Source organism: Anguilla rostrata, chromosome 11, assembly GCF_018555375.3.
Source record: "Anguilla rostrata isolate EN2019 chromosome 11, ASM1855537v3, whole genome shotgun sequence".
Lineage (NCBI taxonomy): Eukaryota > Metazoa > Chordata > Actinopteri > Anguilliformes > Anguillidae > Anguilla > Anguilla rostrata.
The window spans coordinates 25,962,140-25,985,001 of record NC_057943.1 but is presented as its reverse complement, the minus strand read 5'-3'; the positions used below and the strand labels follow the sequence as shown (position 1 = coordinate 25,985,001).

General features: G+C 46.5%; 1 protein-coding gene across 4 annotated transcripts; it reads left to right on the top strand.

The window, feature by feature from the left end:
* Positions 1-1,277: 1,277 nt before the first annotated feature.
* Positions 1,278-21,329, top strand: acvrl1 (activin A receptor like type 1). Of its 4 annotated transcripts, none has more exons than XM_064299026.1 (11): positions 1,278-2,212; positions 11,840-11,911; positions 12,707-12,736; positions 12,927-13,163; positions 14,056-14,255; positions 14,904-15,003; positions 15,507-15,653; positions 16,200-16,475; positions 16,778-16,975; positions 18,837-18,967; positions 19,977-21,329. In XM_064299026.1, the coding sequence occupies exons 2-11, from the start codon at positions 11,842-11,844 to the stop codon at positions 20,121-20,123; spliced, it is 1,536 nt and encodes a 511-aa protein (XP_064155096.1). In that variant the 5' UTR covers positions 1,278-2,212; positions 11,840-11,841; the 3' UTR covers positions 20,124-21,329. The 4 variants fall into 4 exon arrangements, with proteins under 4 accessions (XP_064155096.1, XP_064155098.1, XP_064155097.1 ...); XM_064299025.1 differs by having other exon boundaries at positions 1,282-2,212; positions 12,924-13,163; XM_064299028.1 differs by lacking the exon at positions 12,707-12,736 and having other exon boundaries at positions 1,279-2,212.
* The last annotated feature ends 1,533 nt before the right edge of the window (positions 21,330-22,862 follow it).

Below are 22,862 nucleotides of genomic sequence, written 5' to 3'. Positions count from 1 at the left end.
CTGAGGAACACTGTTGCCAAGAAAGCAAGGAATAAGAAAGAGGCAAAGAGAATGATGAAGGGAGGGAGAGGGAAAGCAAGAGAAAAAGAGAGGAAAGGAAGGAAAGGGAAAGAAGGAGAGAGTGAGGGAAAGAAGGAGGGAGAGAGGGAAAGGGAGTGAGGCAGAGTAAGAATGAGAAAAAGGGAAAGAAGTAAGGGAGAGAGGGGGTAAGAGAATGAGGGAGGGAGAGAGGGAAAGAGAGAAGGAAAGAGGAAAATAAGGAAAGGGAAAGGAGGTAGAAGGAAAGAGGGGGTGAGGCAAAGCAAGAGAGAGAGAGAGGGAAAGACTGAGCAAGAGAGAGGGGGGGGCCTCCACAACTCATATATTAATGGAAAACAACGAAAACATGAGTCGGATCAAACTACACAGAGAAAAAAAATGTGTTCTTTTCACTTAAGACCCTTCATCTGAGGGTTCCCAGCTGTGCACGGAGTCAAGGGCCAAAGAGATAGACCGGGAAGCATGAGAACCAGTACGGGGGTGAGATTGGGAAACTTTTCACCCCAGACTGAGAGCTGCGGCTTTCTCATGCGGGGCTACTCAAGACGCCAGTGACAGGGCTCTACGGGGCTTTGCACAACCTCAGGGTTTTAGGCTGTGTTTTGATGGTTGTATTTTTTCTTCTAAGGACTTCTAAGTTATAAATGTGGTGTGCATTGTGTACAGAATTTGTCCTCTGGTTCTTGGTTAGCAAAAACCCAGTCTGGAACTTCTGCTCATATTAATTGCGTGAATGCACTTATTTTTCTTCAATATTCTGTCCATGTTCTACTGTGCACCCTGGTGAGAAACCACGAGAACTTGAACAGGACATCTCAGCTTCCGAAATATAAATAAAGTCATGGTGTATGCATGTGTGTGTATGCGTGTGTGTGTGTGTGTGTGTGTATTAGTCAATGCCTCAAGCCCTACATGTCCCCAGACTGCTGGCCGCCCTGCTGCGGACCCAACTGTACAAAGTGCCACCCGTCAGCCTGGCAGGGGATTGCGGCACCTTTTCACAGTCTGGGGGGTTGTGTGTGTGTGCGTGTGTGTATCTATCTATACACACACAGACAGAGCAATCCACAAGGGTAGAAATTCACCCTTTCAGTAGGAAAAAAATGACAGCGAGATAATGCCTTCAGAACACTGAAAAAAGTAGCACCAGAAAGATAACTGGGGAATCGAACAGGATGGCGATGCGGTCCAACAACATTACCTACTTACTGTAGTTTTCCGAATGGATATGAATATCACACAAACTGGGCTGCAATATTTCCTCGGTTCACACAACGGAGACTATGCTTTCGTAAAGTTACAGAGGCGGTTTTGAGTGAAAATGCAATGTACTATTCATAGGCGCCAAGCTAAAGGGAAAGAAAGAGCCAGACAGAAAATGAAGGCTTGGTCAGCAACAGGAAAACAGCGCAAAGAACACATTCCAAGTAGACCCCGTCAGACAATGAGGGGAGGGACAATATCGTGCACTTAAAATATGTAATCTTACTTTGAAATCAGGAACACAGCAAGTTTAGGTCGGAACTAACTCAGATGGAGCCCGGAGACGCCGAAGAAGATTGTTAGTTTTTTCCCCCCCTGCGGTAGGCGTCTAGTCCGGCTCCAGAAAGGCTCATTCGTGCTTTTTGGTTTATCAACGATAGATTCAGTCTGCGATACATCTCGAACTTATGACATTCACATCAGCGCTTCTGATGTGACCGGACGTTATGTGTCAGACATATTTTGAGGCAGTACTTTCTGTTCAAATCGTTTTTTTGGTTCAATGTTTTTTCGGCAGATGCCAATGAAGCGAGCGACTTAATGCGCCAGTGATTTTTTAAAATCATTTTTCAACATCAACAGATAGCATACTCGTGAACTGAGCCGCGTTGTAAAAATTACTCAACTCCGTAAGGGGAAGCAAAGGAAAACGAAATGCTGCAGTCCTCTGGAAATTATTAGATATGCAGTTTTCATATATTAAAGTACTCTAGCTCGTCCGTGTTTTTCGTTAGTTTGTTTTGTTTGGTTGTTCCTGACTTCTGGAAAGCATTAGGACTTACGCCGCATTTTAACATGGGACATGTGTGGCGTATTTCGGAGCTGCAAGACGCTTTGGTGACTTCGTGAAGTGAGCGAGAGGAACGTACAACTTTCTGTTGAAGCCAGAGGAAATTGACCAAAATCGCAGGTAAACAATGTTATTCCTCTTTCAGTAGGGTCAAACCAGAGCCGTATATGTGTGCGTAACGATATGCGTATTAAAACTAAATGGATCCTATCAGTGTTACTAGGTAGTTTCAATATTTAAGTATGTGGAAGTGTCGCAACCCACCGTCGTATGGATTTTAGTCGCTCGGCAAGTTTTGTATTAGCCTACATTTGGTCCAGTGATTTTATTTCCAGACATTTGCGCTTAAATTATTGGCACGTGCGAAATCCCGACCGGGAGCAGACAGCTGTGCATGGGGACTCCTCTCCTTAAAGGAGAATAAATATCGATATTTGATTGGCTGAACTAGTAAATAGAATGTAATCAATGACAAAACAATACAAGTATAAGTGTAGCTCGTAACTTGTTTGATTACTTTCCTCCTGTACTGTACTGCTGAGATGTGTTATGGTGTTTGATGTCCTGTCAGAGTTACATTATCACGACTACTGTACCACTTCACTATAGGTAATCAACCATTTGCAAACTAAAATAGATTTCCTTTTCACAGCCTCCTGAGTTGGTTGGTATTGATAACTGCTTGGTAACTGATATCACCAATTTCAGGACCAGAGCACAAAGGATTGCTGTATCAGGTTTAAAGAGTTTCCTCTCAAATGGGCCTGACTGCAGTTCTATCATTATTAAAATGGATTGTAAGGAGTATGGTGAAACTGTGTCTGTGTGTGCGTGTGTTGCTGTTCCACACAGTAACATGTTGATTTATCACTGGACCCATCATAAATGCAGCCTTTAATGTAGAAAATGTTTATAGGATGTTTTGGACTCAACCATGGCATGCTCCTGACCCAGCCCTGGAACACCGGGTGGGCTGAGAGCACTTGCATACAGGTTTTTCAGAGTTTGTCTGACCTCTGACTCAGCAGGGTTGGTCTGGCTTTCAAATCAAACAGAGAGCCTTCAGGAAAAGCCCAGACACCAAATAATTGGAAAAAAAGGGACACCTGGTCTCGTCTAAAGGTGTGAGGAGCTTGTGGCTATTCTGAATGGTGCTTTTTTCAAGTGAGTCTCCTCGACTAAACTCACTGGAATACCCTTGGAACCCCATTACCTAAATATATAGAACACGTCCCAGAAAAATTTTCAACATCCCAGGCCTTCCCTGTGGAAATAACACAGTTTTCGTCACCAACTGGACAAAGATTCAAATGTGTTCTGGGACACAATAGAACTGTCACCAAGGGCCAACCCCAGGTCGTAGAATAAACTGGCTTCCATTTTGCAGCACCAAAAACCAAGGTAATTCAAATTATTTTGAATGAAGGTAAATACAGTGTTTGTCTTTATAGTGATGTTAACTATGTGACAAGGCAAAACAACAACTGGATGATCCATTAACAATGCTGCTTTACTGAGAAATCTTTGTACCCTGCTACCCTGTGACTAAATTCACTTCTGAAGAGGTAGAAAGTGTTTTAAATGACTTGCCTAGAAATAAAGTCAATGGCGTGGATGGCTAGGAGGCCGAATGCTGAAACCCTGGTGCAGCAGTGGAATGAAGCTTTGACATCGATCTTTATGGTTCATTGAACAGGATGGCGGCCGTTTCTCGGAAGGGTGCTCTTATTCACAGAAGAGACTTTAAATACTAGTCAGCTAAATTTTACAATATAATTCTAAACTTCTGTGATGATTTTGGGCCATTAGCCCATGATGTTATGATCAATGCACTTACGGAAATGCATTTACCTTGGATACACATTGATTTAATAAGATGCCTTCAAAGATATCTTCATTGAAGTAATCTTTGGAAAACATCTCACAGTTCAAATTCCCCTGTGAAAAGACAGTCTACCCTTCAGCGTTGTGAACTTTGTACTTGTGATCAATCTATCTATTTAATGGTCTTTGCCAGTGTGCCTAACCTAATATTATATTTCCAAATTGCATAGGGGGTGATGCTGTCGATGTCCAAATATCCTGTAGACAAGGAACAATTAAGAACGTAATCACTTGGATAGGTCAAAGTCTGACAAGTTTCACCGGTAAATGACAGGTAAATGGAATGTGCCGGTTGGTGAGATTGCTAAGGAATACTCACAAGACTCAACTAAATTGATTGATCACCCCTCCCTGTGGTTATGAAGTTGGAGGCAGTAAAGTAGCACTGGCTAAGGCTCAACATTTGTTTGCCGGTGTTCAGTTTTCATGGCCATATTTCATTAACTGAACAATGAAACCATACAAACAGTGAGGAAGTGGCCATGCTCAAATACACAAACAAATCCTGACATTATCTTGCATATAAACCAAATGGAGGACAGAGTGTTCCAAACTTTGAGTGGATTCACACTGCCGCCACATTATCCCATTTACTGAGCATGCTTACTGAACTGAAATGAGGACCAGGCAGAGAGACAACTGGCTGGAGCTTTGCTGTTTTTGGATCTCCATCGATGAAAGGTCCTACTAATGAATCAGACTGAAAACAGCTTTCAGGCTGAAATTCAATCTTTGGTAAAGAAAATAAGCAGACAATCAAGACTGCATGTTCCAACTTATCATTATTATTTTTTTGTAGTCCAGGGTATGCACATATACTAGTTGTAACTTGTTGCCCTTTGCAGGCCTCTGCAAAAATAAAGCAAAGGAATTAGCTTGGTACTGTTTGGTTTCAGCCATCTTGGGTAGCCTCTCTATCTGTAGAAAGTTCTACATTTTTTATCTATGAAAAACTTTTTTGTGCTACCTGTGCAAACTGATTAATCAATTTTACAATCTGCGTGAAATGCATGACCACTGACTCTGAGTAGTTACAGGTTCTGAGATCCCTGGTATTTAAAAATGTGGGGCTCTTTGTTGTACATTTAACTGTGATTTTAAGTAAATAATTAATGCGTGTATGGGTATCTGAAAGTGGGAGGTTGAAGTGCTGTAAAATGGTAGAAGATAAAAAATACTAATACATAATGAATCAAAGTTTCCTTTCGTAGCTGTATAAACAGACTTGGAATAATGTTTCTTGTGCAGGTCTAAGCCAGGGTACCAGAGCCTGATTTTGTATAACTGTACAAAGCTTCAGTTATACCAAGCTAATGTGCTATCCAACCGTATTTAAGTAGAGCTAATGAGTTCTTCAGTTCTGAAGTTATTTGGTCACGGAAGGAAAAAGAGAGACTGTAAGAATGCAGGTCTGAAGCCCCATCCTAGGAACAGGATTAGGAGGCATCTTGAGTGCATCAGATCTAGGCTAATATTACCCAATGTGACAGAGGCATTCTGAAACTTCTGGAAATCCTGAGATAAATTGAGCAGAGGAGTACAGGGAAGCCAAAGAAAAACATGACCTCTGCTTTAAAGCATTTGCACAGGGGAGATACAGTGCCATGAAAAAGTATTTGCCCCTTTCCTGATTTCCTCTATTATTTCATATTTGACACACTGAATGGTTTCAGATCTTGAGACATAATGTAATATTAGACAAAGGGAAACTGAGGAAACACAAAACACATTTTTTAATAATTTAATTTATTTCATGATAAATGTTATCACGCAACCATATCACTCACCCACCCCACAATTAGAGCCATTATCTCCAAATAGAGAACACTTGGAACAGTGGTGAAGTTTCCCAGGAGTGACTAGCCTGCCAAAATTTATCCAAGAGCGCAGCAACAACTCATCCAGAAAGTCGCAGAAGATCCCAGAAGAACATCCAAAGAACTGCAGGCCTCTCTAGCCTCAGCTAAGGTCAGTGTTCATGACTCTACAGTAAGAAGGAGACTGGGCAAAAATGGGTTTCATGGGAGAGCAGCAAGGCAGAAACCACTGCTAACTGCATCAATGCTCGTCTCACATTTGCAAGAAAGCACCTGGATGATCCCCAAGTCGTCTGGGATAAGGTTCTGTGGGCAGGTGAATCAATCAGAAGTGGAACTTTTTGGATGACACGGGGTCCCATTATATCAGGCATAAAGCAAATGCAGCATTTCACCATCATACCAACCGTCAAACAGGGTGGTGGTAGTGTGATGGTATGGGGATGCTTTGCTGCCTCTTGACCTGGACAACTTGCCATTATTGAAGGAACCATGAAGTAGCACAAAATTCTTAAGGAGAATGTCCGGTCATCTATCCGTGAGCTGAAGTGTAATTGGGCTATGCAGCAAGACAATGATCCAGAGCACACAAGCAAGTCCACATCTGAATGGCTGAAAAGAAACAAAATGAGTGGCCTAGTCAAAGTCCTGACTTGAACCCAGTAGAGATGCTTTGGCAGGGCCTGAAATAAAGCAGTTCTGCAAAGATGAGTGAGCTAAATTCCTCCACAGTGAAGACAGATATTAAATTATAGGAAGTGTAAAGGTGGTGCAACCAGTTATTACATTTAAGGGGGCAATTACTTTTTCACATTGGTGATATGAATGTTTGATTACCTTTCTCATTATATAAATGAAATTATGATTTTAAAAATGTGTTTTTTTGTTGCATTTATTCAGGTTCCCTTGGTCTATTATTACATTTTGTCTAAAGATCTGAAACCATTCAGAGTGACAAATATGCAATAATAGAGGAATCCAGGAAGTAGGCAAATACTTTTTCATGGCACTGTAAGGTTGTGTGCAGGTTATGGCCAGAAAACAATCTTCATCTGTGGTAAGCACATGCCAAGGGTGCTTCTGGGACCTTTATGCTGATCCCACATTTGGCGGTACGCATGGCGTTTCCTGTGGAAGCCAAGCAGTGCACCAGTTTCCCAGAACCTCTTGCTCACATTCCTCAGAAGAGAGGTCCACCGCTTGTGCCTACGTGTATGCTTTTCTTAATGAACGTTTGAGATTTTTTTTGGCAGAATTCAATGCTATTGCTCTTTAGCGGTCTGGAAAATAAATGATGGCAGCTGTGCTTTGAGTGCTCTCATTCTGAGAAGGACTCTTGGGATACAGATTGTGAGGAAACAAGGTGGGGTTTCTTTCCAGATCCAGTTCATGCTGCATACCACCAGCCTTAACTGCTGGCGCTATTTTAAAAAACCCATGCTACCTTACTAAGGAGTGTGCAGTATTGGAATTTGTCATGGCAAAAACACCTGTGTTATCCTGACCCACCTGAGCTTGTGGAAAATCCTGATCTATGTGAGTGGGGCCTTTCTAGAGAAAAGCCACATACATAAATATCAATTTTATATTGACAAACAGTCTTACCTGAGGTGTAGCTCAACTGAAAATTATGGATCAGGTGGGCTATTCCTTTTCATTTCTGTGGTGTAGTGTTGTGGAAAACATACTTCTTCTTTGACTGAATAAAAAAAAATTGTTCTATTAAAGCTCATGAAATTAGCCTTTGCGTGTGGCCACCCTTTAAATTTGTGTCCAGGAGGAATCCCACAGAGTTGGGGCTCTATCCCACTGGGCTGGTCAAAGATCCAGATCAGGACTCGGTAGTTATGTTTTTGTCTTCCCATAGCTGCAGAGTGGTTACTAAGCGCTGAGTGCAGACCAGGCCGTGATGTCTGGATATTGCCTACGGGTCTGGATGTGACACATGGCTGTCCCCCCAGGACCCTGCCCAGGATAAGCGGGTATAGATAATGGACATGACTGTCCTTGGGTTCACGATTGGATCTTGGGCAGCAGGGCCCATGGCATTTGAGCGGGGATTTGGGGAAATGAACATGACTGATGTGGCATTTCCCTTTTTTTGCACTGAACTGACTTCACCAGCATTTTAGAATCAAGGCCAGCAAATAGAACTAACAGACTTGAACAGTTTAACCTCTCAATCTGCTGACTCGTCTCTGACGTTCTGCTGCTGACAGAACATCAGTCATCAATCCATCAGCCCAGAGTCCAAGAGCGATCATATAGAAAATCTTGTTTCCTGTCTTTTATTTTGTTGTTGTTGCTGTTTTTTTGTAGACAGACCAAAGCAGGTTCAAAGGGAGCATATTGGTGGAAACCCAACTGAAAGGCAGTGAACATGTGTGAAACCTTTGAAACCCTGTGCTAGTGAAGCGCGGGGCGGACAGAGAGCAGGGAGCCGCTGTGCACTCTGGGAAGGGTGACTCCTGTGTGAACCACACTGCTATGCCATGACACACCACCCACAGTGTGGCAATAGGAGGGGCAGAAATCTGATTCCTGAGAGGGGGGGGGCGGTGAGCAACAATGAGTCGCTTTTCCCAGGGGCCCACTGGCCATTTAGCAGGGTTGGGTTCATACACAAACAGAGAGCGGGAAACAGAGGGAGGAAGTGTGGCGGAGCGCGCGGCGGCGGTCGCCACGGCAGCCGGGTCCTGTCTGCACCTATGGAGCGGTTTGGGTTCCCTGTTGGGGGTGGGGGCGCAGTCAGCTGTTTACACAGAAGGAGATCAAAGTGAGATTGGCATCTCTGCCGGGTACAAAGGGAATCCGTTGAGGGGTTTGGGGTGGGGGTTCGTGATTTGAGCACTACTGTTGCGGTGCCAACGTAATACGGGCTACGGCGATAGCCTGTGGTGATACAGACCACGGCGGTTCTTCCCATTTTGCTTCTGCTGTTTGGTATTGTCAGTCAAACTGAGGTACGGTCAAGAGCACACAGTCTCAAAACGGTGTCTCAAGTTAGTTTGCCTGTTTCTATGAAATGATGTAACTTCAGAGGCCTTGAAGTCATAGTGTCTGTTGGGTTGCAGGTACGTATTTCACAGACTGTTATAGAAGGTGTACTGTAATGCAGTCTGCATGGTTTCGTTTTCTTAACAGCATTGAGGATTATAACACAGGTGTTCATTTAGGGGTTAATGGAGTTAATAGGAGCCAGGGAATGAGCTTAGTATCATTCGGTCTTAGTATCACAGCTTTTTTCCCCCTAATGTTTGTGAAAGGCTGATTCTCACAAACAGAAATCTGAAATTGATCCAAGCCGAGAAGGGAGATGTTCTGTCTTACAGCTGCAGTCTCATCGATTCTGACGGCAGTCCGAAGTCCAAATAATGACCATTTTCCTGTCCTGTAAGGAAGCCATTCGTGGCTGTCAGGGCAAATACAGATGTCGGGCTTCTTCTGTGGCATCTTCTGTTTTGATTTATGGGTAAGGTTTCTGCGCCATTACAAACGGATCCTTCAAAATGCGAAACCTCACCGCCGATGATTGCCGAAATACCACCAGCTGGCACAATCTCATGTGTAGACAGTTCCTGTGGAAAATGCGGACTGCCGTGAAAAACAGAAACCGCATTTTGTTATCTTGGCTGCTCTTTGTTAACTGTTCTACTATGGTGGAAGTAAACAATCATTTTAACGAGGGGCATTTAGTCTTTGATTTCCTGGGTGTGGGCAGCTTAGGGAGGAAGGTTGATAACCCATTTTGTGGGTCATTTGTTTTACTTGTGTTAGTTTTTATTCCTTAACTTCCTTAATAATCCACACAATGTGTGACATTTTTATTCATTTTTCAAAATGTATATGCTCCATGTTATTCAACTATGTGTGGGTTATCAACATTCAGTGACCTCAGGGAAAAGGAGTATGAAAATAGACTGTTGCGTTATGTAATGGTTTCACTAACCAAATCTGCCTAAAAAGGGCACACTTCACACTGGAGCACTCACACTCACACAGATGCTCTCACAAATGCGCACATACACGCACAGTGACTGAACACACAAACACACACACACACACACAGCCACTGGGTGCACACACACACACACACACACACATACACACGTACACACACACACAGTCACTGAATGCACACACAAACACAAACACACACACACACACACAAACACACTCATCTGGGTTGCGTGACCCACGGCAGCGCAGACCTAAACAATGAGCAGACCCAGGCTGGCTAGCCGGGGCGCGGACCCTCAATAGCAGGAAGTAAAGCCATCAATATTTACTCTGTACAGTGAGCGGACAGGCTGCCCCCCCCTCCCCACAGGCAGAGTCCTACAGTGCTGTTTAAACCCCCCCACCCCAGCCCATTCCCACCACCCACTCCTAAGTGGTGCAATTAGAAGGCAGGCAGACTGGCTGGATCCTCGGTCCGTGTTGTTTTTATGTTCATAACTTCCTCTGTTTTCGGACCAGGGGCACCGGGAGAGACGCTGCTTCCTAGCGCTGGTTTTGAGCTAAAGATGCTGTCAGGCAGCTGAACAAACATCTCTGGGGGCGGGTGGGCGGGCGGCGGGGAGCTTGGTGCCTAAGTGACTGTGAGGGGTATGTCAGATGGAGTGGAAAGCAAGGAGAGAAACAACAAACAGAAAAAGAGAGAGAACACACTAGAACAGAGAATGTCACAAGTATAGAGTGTAGTTGGTTTTTATCGAATGCAGTGATGTTGCAAGTGGCATTCAAGGCTGACGGGCTACCCGTACACGAATCTCCTCGCGTGGCCCGGGGAGGTTCAATTCCCTGCAAAGGCACTTTCTGCACTCTGATACCGTCTCTGTCTGTAACCCTTTCTGCTTTCCCCCCATTTGAATAAAGAAGAAATGCATGAGGAGAGTGACTCCTTTAGAATGGTTTTAATTTTAAATAAAATTAACATTTGTGGAAAGTGACCGGACTAAAAGGAATCAGTTTGGAAAAACTGAAAAGAATGTGTTGCTGCGCGGTCTAATCATTAGGACTGGGCAGCGCTTTGCTGAGAATTCTGACCTGACAGCATGTGTTGCAGGCAGTGCGTGAGGATTAATGTATCGCAGCTGTCCCACTTGTCAGGTAATATAACCTAGCTTAAGTAATTCAAGAGGATATAAACATCAGTGAGAGGGGAGAGATTAAGTCTTTTTGAAAGTCTTTTCCCTGCATCCAAGGTATAAAATTTACCCTACGATAACGATATATCCAGAACAAACTCACACTGTTCTCTCTGTGCTGGCTGACTGACATACAGTAGACTAACTGCTGATATAAGGAGTTAGCCTCCGACAAACGTTCTGTGAAATGTTAGTCAGTTTTGCAGAGTTAAATTAGACCTTAGCACAGGGCCTGTGAATGGCTCACCTTTACCTGTGTGGCACGCCAACCACAACGTGCTTCGCCATAAAGTCGCCCGGGGAGGGAGGGTCTTCGTTTAGGTAGGCACTCTCCAGCTTATCGCTCAACAGCGCCTCCTTTGGTCATCAGCCCCCTGCGGTTTGTCCGCACTGGCAGCACGTGAATGGAGGCCTGGTGGCGGCTGCACAGTGAAGAGAAGCTTCAGCTGGGGGCGCAGACTTCGGGGGGGGCAACATACATTACCGGTCTGCGACCCCCCCCCCGCCTCCAAAGTGGCCAGGGAAAAGAAAAGCAAGCTGAGTAAATCACCAGGGATGGAGCCATCTGTAAAGATGGATAGATGGACAGACAGACAGACTTTGACTGATATAAAGACAGATGGAGGTTGTGGGTACCATTTCCACAGTTGGTACAGGTGACTTGACTTGATTGTCAAAGATTTGCGTAACTTCATTGAATACGCGCAAATAACAATAAATAAAAAGGCAATTTTCAGCAAATGGCTGTCGACAAACACAGGGGTGAGAGCTTGTGCATTTAGTGATTTAACATTTCTTTGTGGCTTGAGAACTGTGCTTAGAGAAGCCTCGCAGGTAAGTTCCTAAGCCGATAAAATAACGCAAATGGTGAGATCTCTGTTCTCTCTGTCTGACAGAGATGGGGCGAGCCGCTCTGTTTAAAGTGCTGTTGGTTGGGTGGAGTCTTTGGTCCTCTACAGCTCTCGCAGGTGAGTCAACACTGTCACAGCAGATCATATGCTTTCACATTGCATTTGTTTCCCACTGACTGTATATTAACCGTCCATCAGAACTGATTTACAAAATTCATAAATATATGATCAATTATATTGGCATGTCATTATAGTGACACCAGGGACCAGTTTAACATTTGTAGGTTTCATTTCAAACATTTATGTGTGTGTGGTGTAGATGTGGAGGTGTGTGTGTATGAATGTGTGTGAGTATGTGTGAGTGCTCAGTGGCTTTGTGTGTGTGTATGGATGGTGCCGATATAGGTGTATGTGTGAGTATGCGTGTGCGTGAGAGTGTGTGTGTGTGTGTGTGTGTGTGTGTTAGTGCTCAGTGGCTGTGTGTATATGGATGGTCCAGAGATGTGTGTGTGTGTGTGTCCGTGTTTGCTGCTGCAGATGTGGAGGTGTGTGTGAGAGTGCGTGTGCGTGTGTGCTCAGTGGCTGTGTGTGTGTCTGTGATTGGTGCAGATGTAGAGATGTGTTCCTCTGGCTGTGGAACAATGGGACTCAGAGGAAGCAGCTCTTCCTGCTCAGCCCAGAGTGAGGGCTCCTGGCGACCTGCAGAACAGCTCTGAGAGCTCTCTCTAAACGCACTCACGCACACCCCAGCGCACCCTCCCCTCCCTCCATGCAGAGAGCTGCTTTACCCCCTGCACCCACTTTCACCCGCACAGCCCACTTTCACAGTCCAGGAGAGAATGGCTGTCGCATGTTCAGACATAATCATAAAATGCCATCAAACCCTTAAATATTTCTCTTGTTTCACTGCAGACCAAAGATCTGGTGGTTCATCTTCAGGAGGTATATATTGTGTGTGTGCTAGTGTGCATGCATGTTTGTGTCTGTGTTTAATCTTTGGATTATTTCATTTACATTGTTAATGTCCAGAAGGGCGATCATATTTCTGTTCTTTGTCTGCCTTCTCTGTACCCGTCTCCTCTGTACCTCTGTGTGTGCGTGTGTGTGTATGTGTGTGTGTGTGTTCCAGCAGTGAGGCCCGGCGGGGGCCAGCTGCAGTGTGTGTGTGAGAACTCGCACATCTGCAGCAACAGCACCTGCTGGGGTGACGTGTGCTACTTCACCATGGTCGATGGTCACAAGGAGCGGGGCTGCTTTATGAGAGACCACAGGGAGCAGTGTTATGCCTCTGGAATCCCGAACTTCTTCGCTGCATGCTGCTCCGACTACCCTCTCTGCAACGCCAACATCCCGGGGCCCACTGACCCAGGTCTGAGCATCGCACCAAATACAAAAGCCAAGAGGGCAAAACAGCACATTTTATTCAGTGTGTCTTTTAAGAGCATTTTGTATTAGCCATCAAAGTTTTACTAATTCATTTGGGACTTTGAGGACTCTTGTAGATATCTTTGCCACCAGTTTTTAAAAAGTGAGCTGGCAATCTTGACAGGTTTTAAGGGCCCTGCCAGTGCCGCTCCACCAATATTTCTCCATATTGTCTCCAATGAGGACAGAGTACCGGTCAGTGCTGCCACCATGTGTCCAGTGATGGCACTGCATGCATGTGATATTCCTATGAGGACTTCTTCCTCATTATCACAGAAAATCAAACCAGTGTTCCTCAAGTATTCATAATCTTTAGCAAAAGCTGACCAGTCAGCATCTTTGAAGATCTCTGTTCACACCATTGTTTAATATTAAAGTGGGAAATTGTGGGAAATATCAGGTGACTTTGGCTTATGGCTCCCCTGATGTGCTCTGGAACTGAGGCATGTTCATTCCCACCTGGAACAATCTGCTGGAGCATTCACAGTTCTGCAGAAAATCAGCTGTCCCCAACGGCAGGACTTAATATTGAGTTGCCAGGCGACTGGGGGGGGGGGGGCTGGACTCTGCCCTCCATTTGGTGATGAGTCGCCTATGGCTGTGTTGTAGAAAGGGTGGAAAAGATCACTTCTACGGTTTTTTGCACTGGCATTGAAATGCAGGCCTGGAGCTAGCCAATCGGCTGATGATGGAGAAAGATTTCAGTTTCTCTCCAAAACATGACCCCCACCATCCAAACATGCCTTCTGACGAGTCACATTCTTTGTGGGGACCAGAGACCCAGACTGTCCCGTGTGTTCTGACCCGGTAGCTCTTTCGCCATTCCCTCTCTGCAGATCCAGGAGTTAAGCCGAATAAGGTGGAGGAGAGCACGGTGCTGCTGGTGGGCATCCCGCTGCTGGTCCTGCTCGTTCTGTCGGCGGCGGCGTGCGGGCTCGTCTGGTGGAGGCGGTCGCGGCGACAGTTCGCCCGCACTGCCCTCACCGAGGACGTCACCGCGCTCAAGGTGACGGGAGGAGCAGACCCCACGTACGGGGTAGGTGTCGCCATGCTGAGGGGTCGCCACGGCGATGTGAGCCCTCAGAAAAAAAGTCTGCTGTGCACTGTATGACAACCTGATTGCAGTCTGCACTATACAAATAAGATTTATTAATTAGTTGGTTCATTTGTTGGTTAAAAGTGGTTCCTTCTGGTGCAGGGGGTGGTTTAAGCAATTATAGAAGGCAGAGAAAATGTTTCATTCAGACTATACAGGGTCCAGCGCACCCCACCCCACCCCCTTCATCTACTAAAAATCTCTACTGTGTTTTTGGGGTCAGTGAGGGTGATGATGGTGCAGCTTCATCCTGCCCATCCTCTCCAGCTGTCCCCACAGAGTAAGCAGTTTAGTTAGAGGCCCTGTGTGAGGCTGAAGTTGGTGCATGTTGGCATCAGTTTGTGGGTGTGTCTGTTGACAGCCTTATCTGTGCCTGGTAATGTCAGCATGTGGATGATGTCAGTATGTGGGTGTGTCTGGGAATGTCAGTATGTCAGCTTATTGGATGATTTTCAGTACGTGAGCACATTTGGTTACATCAGTATCAGGGCATGTCCAGTAACGTCAGTACCTGGATGAGCTGTGTGATGTCAGTACGTGGGCGTGCGCTCTGCAGTACGCATGTGATGAGCTCTGTGCTGTCTGCAGGATATCTTTGATGAGTTCTGCACATCGGGCAGTGGGACAGGCCTGCCTTACCTGGTGCAGAGGACCATGGCCCGACAGATCACCCTGGCTGAGTGCGTCGGTGAGAAGCGCACGCTCGCAGCACGCAGTCCTTCTCCCACACTCTCACCCACAGCCTCCCGTAATGACAGCGCTGTAATGTACTGCATTCCCCTGCAAAATGCGCCTGGAAAATATTCCTCCTTCTCTTTGATTGACGAAATGGCGTAAATTGAAGGTGTCACACAAACAGTTTGGGCAAGTTCATTAAGGTGATAAACCAAATTTTCCGCACTGTGCCAGTACAGAAATACAAACTAAGACTGGCATTTGTGTGAGTTAAGGACAAATGGCCTTTATCTCAGACATGGAGAAACTGGTTCTGACCGGTCTGGCTAGGGTTACTCCACAGGTAGCTATAGAGTTAGACACACATGTGGATCAGACAAATTTTTAGTTTTCAAACCTGGATTGTTTTCCATCATGACACAGTGTCTTTTTCTCTGCCTTTGTGTTTGTCCCTGTCTGCCCTTGTGGCTAACGTTCAGTCTGTGATCAGGTGCGCGTATCTGTCTGTCCTCCCAGGTAAGGGACGCTACGGCGAGGTGTGGCGGGGCACATGGATGGGGGAGCGTGTGGCGGTAAAGATCTTCTCGTCCCGTGACGAGCAGTCCTGGTTCCGCGAGACTGAGATCTACAACACGGTGCAGCTGCGCCACGAAAACATTCTGGGTGAGACCTCCCATCCACAGGGGGCGCTGTTACTAATGAGCGGCAGAGAGAAGCTCCAAAACCAAAAAACATTTATTTCTTTCCTGGAGTAATCCATTAACTATGAACGGCTTGAGAACAGAGTCCTGAAATCTCACACATTGCTGAGTCTCGGACATCAAGTCTTGCATGCCGGAACTATGTCTCACACTCTTGCACTCTGTGATTGCACATTTGAATATGTATTTGTTACTTTCCTCACTTTCCTGCTCAATGTCATGCTGTATGTGATATCAAACTACTACATGGTAGTATTTGCTATAAAATGCTGGTTCAAGGTTCTGGCAACAAGACTGCAGGTCAATTTTGTCAGTCACACAACTACCCAATGCCAAATCTTCCCTTAACACCAAATCTATACTTCCCCCTTCTCTCCAAAACCAGGTCATAATGCTGTTACTGTATTGGTTATTGGTTCATAATGGGTTGTTACCACACTGGCAATATGTTGTTACCATGTTGCTGACGTGTTGTGCATGCTCCCAATGCTCCTCCCCCTCGCCGCAGGCTTCATCGCGTCTGACATGACGTCCAAGAACTCGAGCACGCAGCTGTGGCTTGTGACGCACTTCCACGAGCTGGGCTCCCTGTACGACTTCCTGCAGTACACCAAGCTGGACCCCGAGGGCTGCCTGCGGATGTGCCTGTCGGTGGCCTGCGGCCTGGTGCACCTGCACACAGAGATCCTCTGCACGCAGGGCAAACCCGCCATCGCCCACCGCGACCTCAAGAGCCGCAACATCCTGGTGAAGAGGAACGGCCAGTGCTGCATCGCTGACCTTGGTACGCCAGGCTGGGAAGCTGGACATGTGGAGCGTTTTGGGGTTAAAATTAAGGCGTTGGCAGGAAAGGGGTGGTTGGGGCTAAACTGGATAAAAAATTAGGTGGGAGGATGGTATGGCGGAGATTGAGGAAAGACAGAAATGAAAGGGGGGATGAATGATTCAGGGAAGGGGCGGGTCATAGTTGGTACGTGGGAAACTCCAGGAAAATGTACCATCACACCTGCATCATACTGTACACACGCCCGGTGTTCAGTGCACAACCTCTGACATCTGACCTCTGCCCCCCTCCTACACGCACAGGCCTGGCCGTCATGCACTCCCAAACCAACGACTACCTGGACATGGGGAACAACCCACGGGTGGGAACCAAGCGCTACATGGCGCCTGAGGTTCTGGATGAGACCATACGGATGGACGTGTTCGAGTCCTTCAAGCAGACGGACATCTGGGCCCTGGGGCTGGTGCTGTGGGAGATAACCCGCAGGACACTGGTTAACGGTGAGTGCCGCAGCTTGGGCTGCTATGCGCACAGTGACCAGAGGGGTCGCTGTCCTGTGACCAGCCTGGGAGAAACCCAGCAGACTGAAACCCTCCCTCCCTCCCTATGGCCAATTATGCGCCGCCTCTCAGGGCCACAGGCCAGAATGGTCAGAAAGTACCACCTGGGATTTTTTATTAAGAGACAGGCACACTGTGAGACAGACTGACTTCTGTCATCACCCAGACCTCCCTTTTCACCCTCACTCTCTCTTTCTCACTCTCTCCCATTCTCATTTTGTTTCTCCCTCTCTGTATCATTCTCTTCTCTATCTTTTCTCTCTCTCTCTCTCCTCTCTCTCTGTCTTTATTAAAAAGTGAAGCATTCTTTATTTGTGTGGTGAGTCAAATTGTGTTGGTAAAGTAACAAATGCAGCGAAGATATTAACAACCTCCCCCAACAAAATCCCCATTTTCTTTGCCCTCCCCATGCCATCCATTTCCGTGATTATTTTCTCCGTCCGCGTCTCTCTCCCTTTCTCCCCTGCAGTCCCCCGCTCGCTCTCTCCTTGCTCTCTCCCTCTCCCTGCTCTCTCTCCCAGCTCTCTCTCTCCCTATGTCCTATCCTGCTCTCCCTCTCCCCGCTTTCTCTCCCCTGCAGTCCCCCGCGCTCTCTCTCCCCGCCCTCTCTCCCTGCGCTCTCTCCCCTCTCTCTCCCCCTCTCTCCGTGTCCTATCCCGCTGCCTGATTAGCTGCTCGGTAATTATAAACAGTCTTATCTGGTGTCAGCACTCGGGCTCACACAGCCCAGATGGCGGTCCGCGCTTGCACGCTCCAGACGGGCCCTCGCCGAGCTCCAGGGACGCGCTCGTATCTGCGGCTCCCTCCGCCCGACTCCCGCTGCATCTGCTCCGCTCCCCTGCCCGTCTTAACTCCTGCCTCCAGCGATTCATTGCCCCAGCGTTCGCAGAACTGCCGCAGGCCCTGTCCCAGATACGCTTAAAGGGGGAGGAGGCCTTTATTATGCATTATTTGCGCTGTAATTAACCGCTCTGAATGAGTGCGTGTGAATGTAATTTGTCATTTTGGTCGTCTCGTCATCTGGGCTGAGACTTGCAGTTTTCCCCTCTGTCTCTCCACCTCTCCTCTGCTCTGTTTCTTTTTTCTACCTTTTTATCGGGAGCTCTGGCAGTTTTCCTCATTTTCTTGGCAGGCCGGTGTTTTTAGAACTGGCCAGGCCCTCCTTTCACCAGAGAGCTCTCAATTTATTTATTTATCTACTCCACAGAGATAATGTAACATTTTCAACATGGATGTAAGAGCATCCGGTATGATGTTCCAGAGTTCGCTCAAAGGTTACATGTAATCTGCAGGGTTTAAACAACACTGTGGTAATGTGGTCAACTGTAGTCTGTAAGCCAAGGTTCCCTAAATCTCGGTCCTGGAGTCCCCAGGGTGTGCGTCTTTTAGTTGTTGCTCTGCACTTAAAGTAGTTTAATGCAGTTAACTCAACTCAGCAGGATTTTTTTCATTGTTGCTGATTTTAAGGTGAAAACAACCCCCAGCAGATCCTGAAGCCACCCAGGCCTGGTCTGGGTGCAGAATTGTGCACTCTGGGTATGTACTGCAGATCAGGGGTGTCCAATCTTATCTGAAAACAAATTAAGACCTTAGTAAGTAGAATCATGTGCCTTAATGCTGGGCTAAATAACCTGCACCCACACGGGCGCTTTTCGGATTAGGTCGGACAGCCCTGGACTGTAGGCTCTGGCTTTGTGTATGGGACGGGCTTAGACCGCAAGACTCTCTGGCGGAGAGACATGTGTTGGGATGTGATTGTGTCCTTAAGCATGTCGTGCTGTTTTCTCCGATGTGTCCTCAGGGATTGTGGAGGAGTATCGTCCCCCCTTCTTTGACGTGGTGCCCTCAGACCCCAGCTTTGAGGAGATGAAGAAGGTGGTCTGTGTGGACCAGTACAGACCTAGCCTGCACAACCGGCTCCACTCGCACCCGGTGAGCCAGCTGAGAGAGAACCACAGAGAACCACACACGCACACACAACCATCATCCATTATATACACACGTGCATGCAGACTCCACAGAGAGAGGATCTGGCTGTGGCCTGGGACCCAGAATCTCCTTGCAAGGCCAGAGTGCTAACCACTGTACCACTGTAATAAATCACCATTATGTGCTCAATCACACACACAGCCAGCCAATCAGAGACAGCCAAAAAGGAAGCCACCACTACACACTCCAAAACAATTATAAATCACCACATGTGCACACACATACACCCACAATCGCACCCAGTCAGTCATTCAATTGGAAACACTCTCCTTTCATGCAACTGGAAAACCACCACAATCTGTCAGTCAATAATAAACTGCCACTGCAGAAAAATATAAACAGAACACCCTCATAATCAGAAACCAACATCTCTATCACCAATACACAATAACAGGCCACCATGGTACACACACAGTTGGAAAACCATCATCTCTCTCACCGATACAGAAAAAGAATCCAGTATTATAAACATGCATGCACACAATCAGAATTTACATTACGTACCCACATATACACAGCACCTTTTGCATGGCTGAAGCCAAGCAGAATAAGCACATGAGCAACACTTCCCCCTAGTGTTGGAGTGCTGGGTTTTCTCTGTAAGGGACCTGGGTATCCATCTCAGCTAGCTAACCACATCTGTTGGATCAGAAACTGCAATACACACTCACACATATGCACACAATAGAAATAATGACTTTTAATTAAACTTTACTGAGTCAAACAACCACTAGTCCCTCAAACACATCCTCATAACCAACCATAAAATTACAAAGTCATTCTAATATGAGCACTCCCCCTGTACCTCTGTGTACCACATGCTGTGGTTTGGCATGTGACTTTGTTTCAATGGCACTTTGTGTTGGTTCCAAGAATTTAGCCCTAGGACAGAAATGCTCCATTGACCTAAACCATGTGACCATTGAACCAATGACCTTTCCTCGTTGCCCAGATCCTCTCCGCCATCGCCAAAATCATGAAGGAGTGCTGGTTCCAGAACCCCCCGGCCCGCCTCACTGCCCTTCGCGTGAGCAAGACCCTCTCCAAACTGGACCAGGACCACGACTACAGCCCCAACAAGCTCAAGCTGGACCTCTAGACCCGCCAGGCTCACAGAGTCCTATCCCCAAAAGACCAAAACTGCCCCGCCCTCACCCGCCACCAAACCACCCGCCTGGCCTTCAGCTGACCCCTACAGCACACTTCACAGTACCTGATATGCAGCCTGATGAAGGATATTTATATTTTACTGCTCCTGGCATTCCCTGGCTTTTTGGGCGTGGCATCATTCTAAAGGGCATGGCACTTTGGCGGAAGCCCTTGGAGTGGCCAGCGAAGACAGAGGGGGTTTGAGGACTCCCCTGCCCTGCCCAGCGAGCCTCTGCCCCCTTGGAAGGTAGTCCAGGAGCACAGGAGTCTGTGTGGGGTGGTGTAAGTCTGCACTGGCACCAACACACAGCGTCTCTAGACTGCGGCTCGGCTGCTGCTCTTCCCCTGCTCCCATTCCTTTACTTCAGAAAGACATTCTGTTTCCAGGGTTCGCGCCATTTCCGCTACGGTGAATCCACAGTGTCAGCGCTGTGTGATATTTACTGTAGATCGACACTATTTGTTAAAAGTCTCCGTGTGATGAGAGTTGTGATGAAATGTCTGTCACCATCGACGTGAAGCGAGGACAACCTGGGCAGGAGCAAGCATGTGACTCTCTGAGGTATCTGCGCAAAAACAGTGCGTGGTGCGAGGCTCTGCGCAGATCGGTGCTAAAACAGGAACGCTGGAACCTCTTCTGGATGGGCATTTGCTGTAATTCTATACGGATTCCACTGCTGCAGTCTGCCGAAGGGAACCTGGAATATTAACATCTTTCCGTTCTGTTCACCAGCTTGGTCTTACTAAAAACACTTAAATCCCCTGTAATTACCCTTGCACTCATTTCATTTATACGGATATATGGATGACAGAGTACTTCACACTGCCATTGCTATTTGCCAATAAACACTCTCTCTGTAAGAGTTGCTCTAAGCTAATAAACTATCTTTATATCTAGGCCTTGATAAGGGCATATACTTCTGAACTGTGTTGGTTTTCCCAGTGTTCTTTTTTATTCATTTGTTATTTGTGATGCTGATTGATTTTAAACCTAATGTCTTAATTAAAATATAATATGCAATATTTTATTCACAAAACGATATTGGTAATATATTAAGAGAAAGGCTAATTATAATCACTTGACTTCATCCCAGGCTGAGAACATATACAGAATGTTAAAGGGAAATAAACAATAAATACAAGTTTCTCCCCTCCACTTGAGCAGTGTAAGGTGCGGTTTGTTGTGACTTCATCTGTGAGTTTCCGGCGTTTCCGTGTTGTGCCATGCGTTCCTGAGCTTGTTATTCTCAAAGGAAGTGGGATTTGAGGTTTGCGGCAAATTTAATTGCAATACTGTAATTTTCCTACTAGAGGGCGTCAGAGGATTGCTCTGGCCCTGTTACATTAGCGCCCGACTAAACACAAACTCCTAGCGTTAATTTCAGCGCACTCCAGTCCTGTCACGTAGATACGTGCAGCATTGTTCTGGCTTTGGAGTAACACGCTATTCAATTAACACTTTAAGTTATTAAAGAGCTTAAGAGCTTTTCTGCAGTTGAGAAATGAAATAAAAACTCTGTGTAACTAAATCCCTCTGAACATCCATCCGCAGATACCCCCCCACACTGCAGAGCAGGGCTTTGGAACACAATGCTGGAGTTTAAATAACATTCAGCCCACTGTCTGTGATCGTATTTCATGCAGACCTATATTTCCAATGCAAAGAGACACCCCGGATATCATTTCCATGGGAACACAGGTGACCCCGCCCTGCTCCTCCCACCACTGACACAAACAGGCCCACATACACACACACTTTTATTGTAGTCTGTGTCAGTAATGGGTGTTTCGCTGTGCAGCTTCTAACACGGGTGTGCGTGTTTTCAGAACTACAGCAAATGTATTTGTGTCTGTACTTCCCTAAATCATTGCTCATATGTGCCGGGGTGTATAAATATATATCTGTGTGTGTGGGAGGGAATGGGCCTCAGACAGATAATGCTTCCTTCAAAGCCCCTGTCTGTCCGGTCAGACAGGCTGGAGAGGGGGGCTATTTTTAAAATGGCGGGGGAGGGCGAGGGGTGTGGGGGCGTTGGACTGGGATGCAGAGGGGTCGTAGCCCAGTTCCTGTTCAAAGCGCGGAGCCTCGTTGAAAAGCTTCCTCTTATATGTCACTTATTTTATTTTATTTTATTGGGCCAAACTAAATGTTATTACCCTCCAAATGTATATCTGAACAGGCAGACACAGTCTATTGTGTGAAAGCTTACAGATAAACTGGTCAGCTTGATAGCAGCCAGATAAAACTTGCCATTTCTCTACCCTGCCCTGGCAGGGAGGGGGGTGCTGAACGCAGACGGGCGGTCTTTGGGGAAAAGCAGAGAGGGAGAGCCAGACAAAGAGCCAGAGTCAGATATCGCAATCAGCCTGCTGGGAGCAGCGCGTGGAATGCCCAGAGTTCATTTACACAGAGAAAATGCGGAAAGCATCCGTCACTGGGCAAAAATCTGAAAATCTGGCATATCTGGCCAAAATAAATCGATGTGAAGGGAATTTCTTTTTTTCTTCCCTCTGCAAGTCATGGGGACATTAAAACCGCATGAGTAATGATGGGAAAGGAGTGAAATAAAGTGCCTTTTTCATGCCCATGATTAGAATCACAAGTTCCCCTGGAGATTCTGTTTTTCTCACATAGCAGACATCCTGAGAGCTTGCGTCTGCCAAGAGCGCTGACATACCACACGTGGGG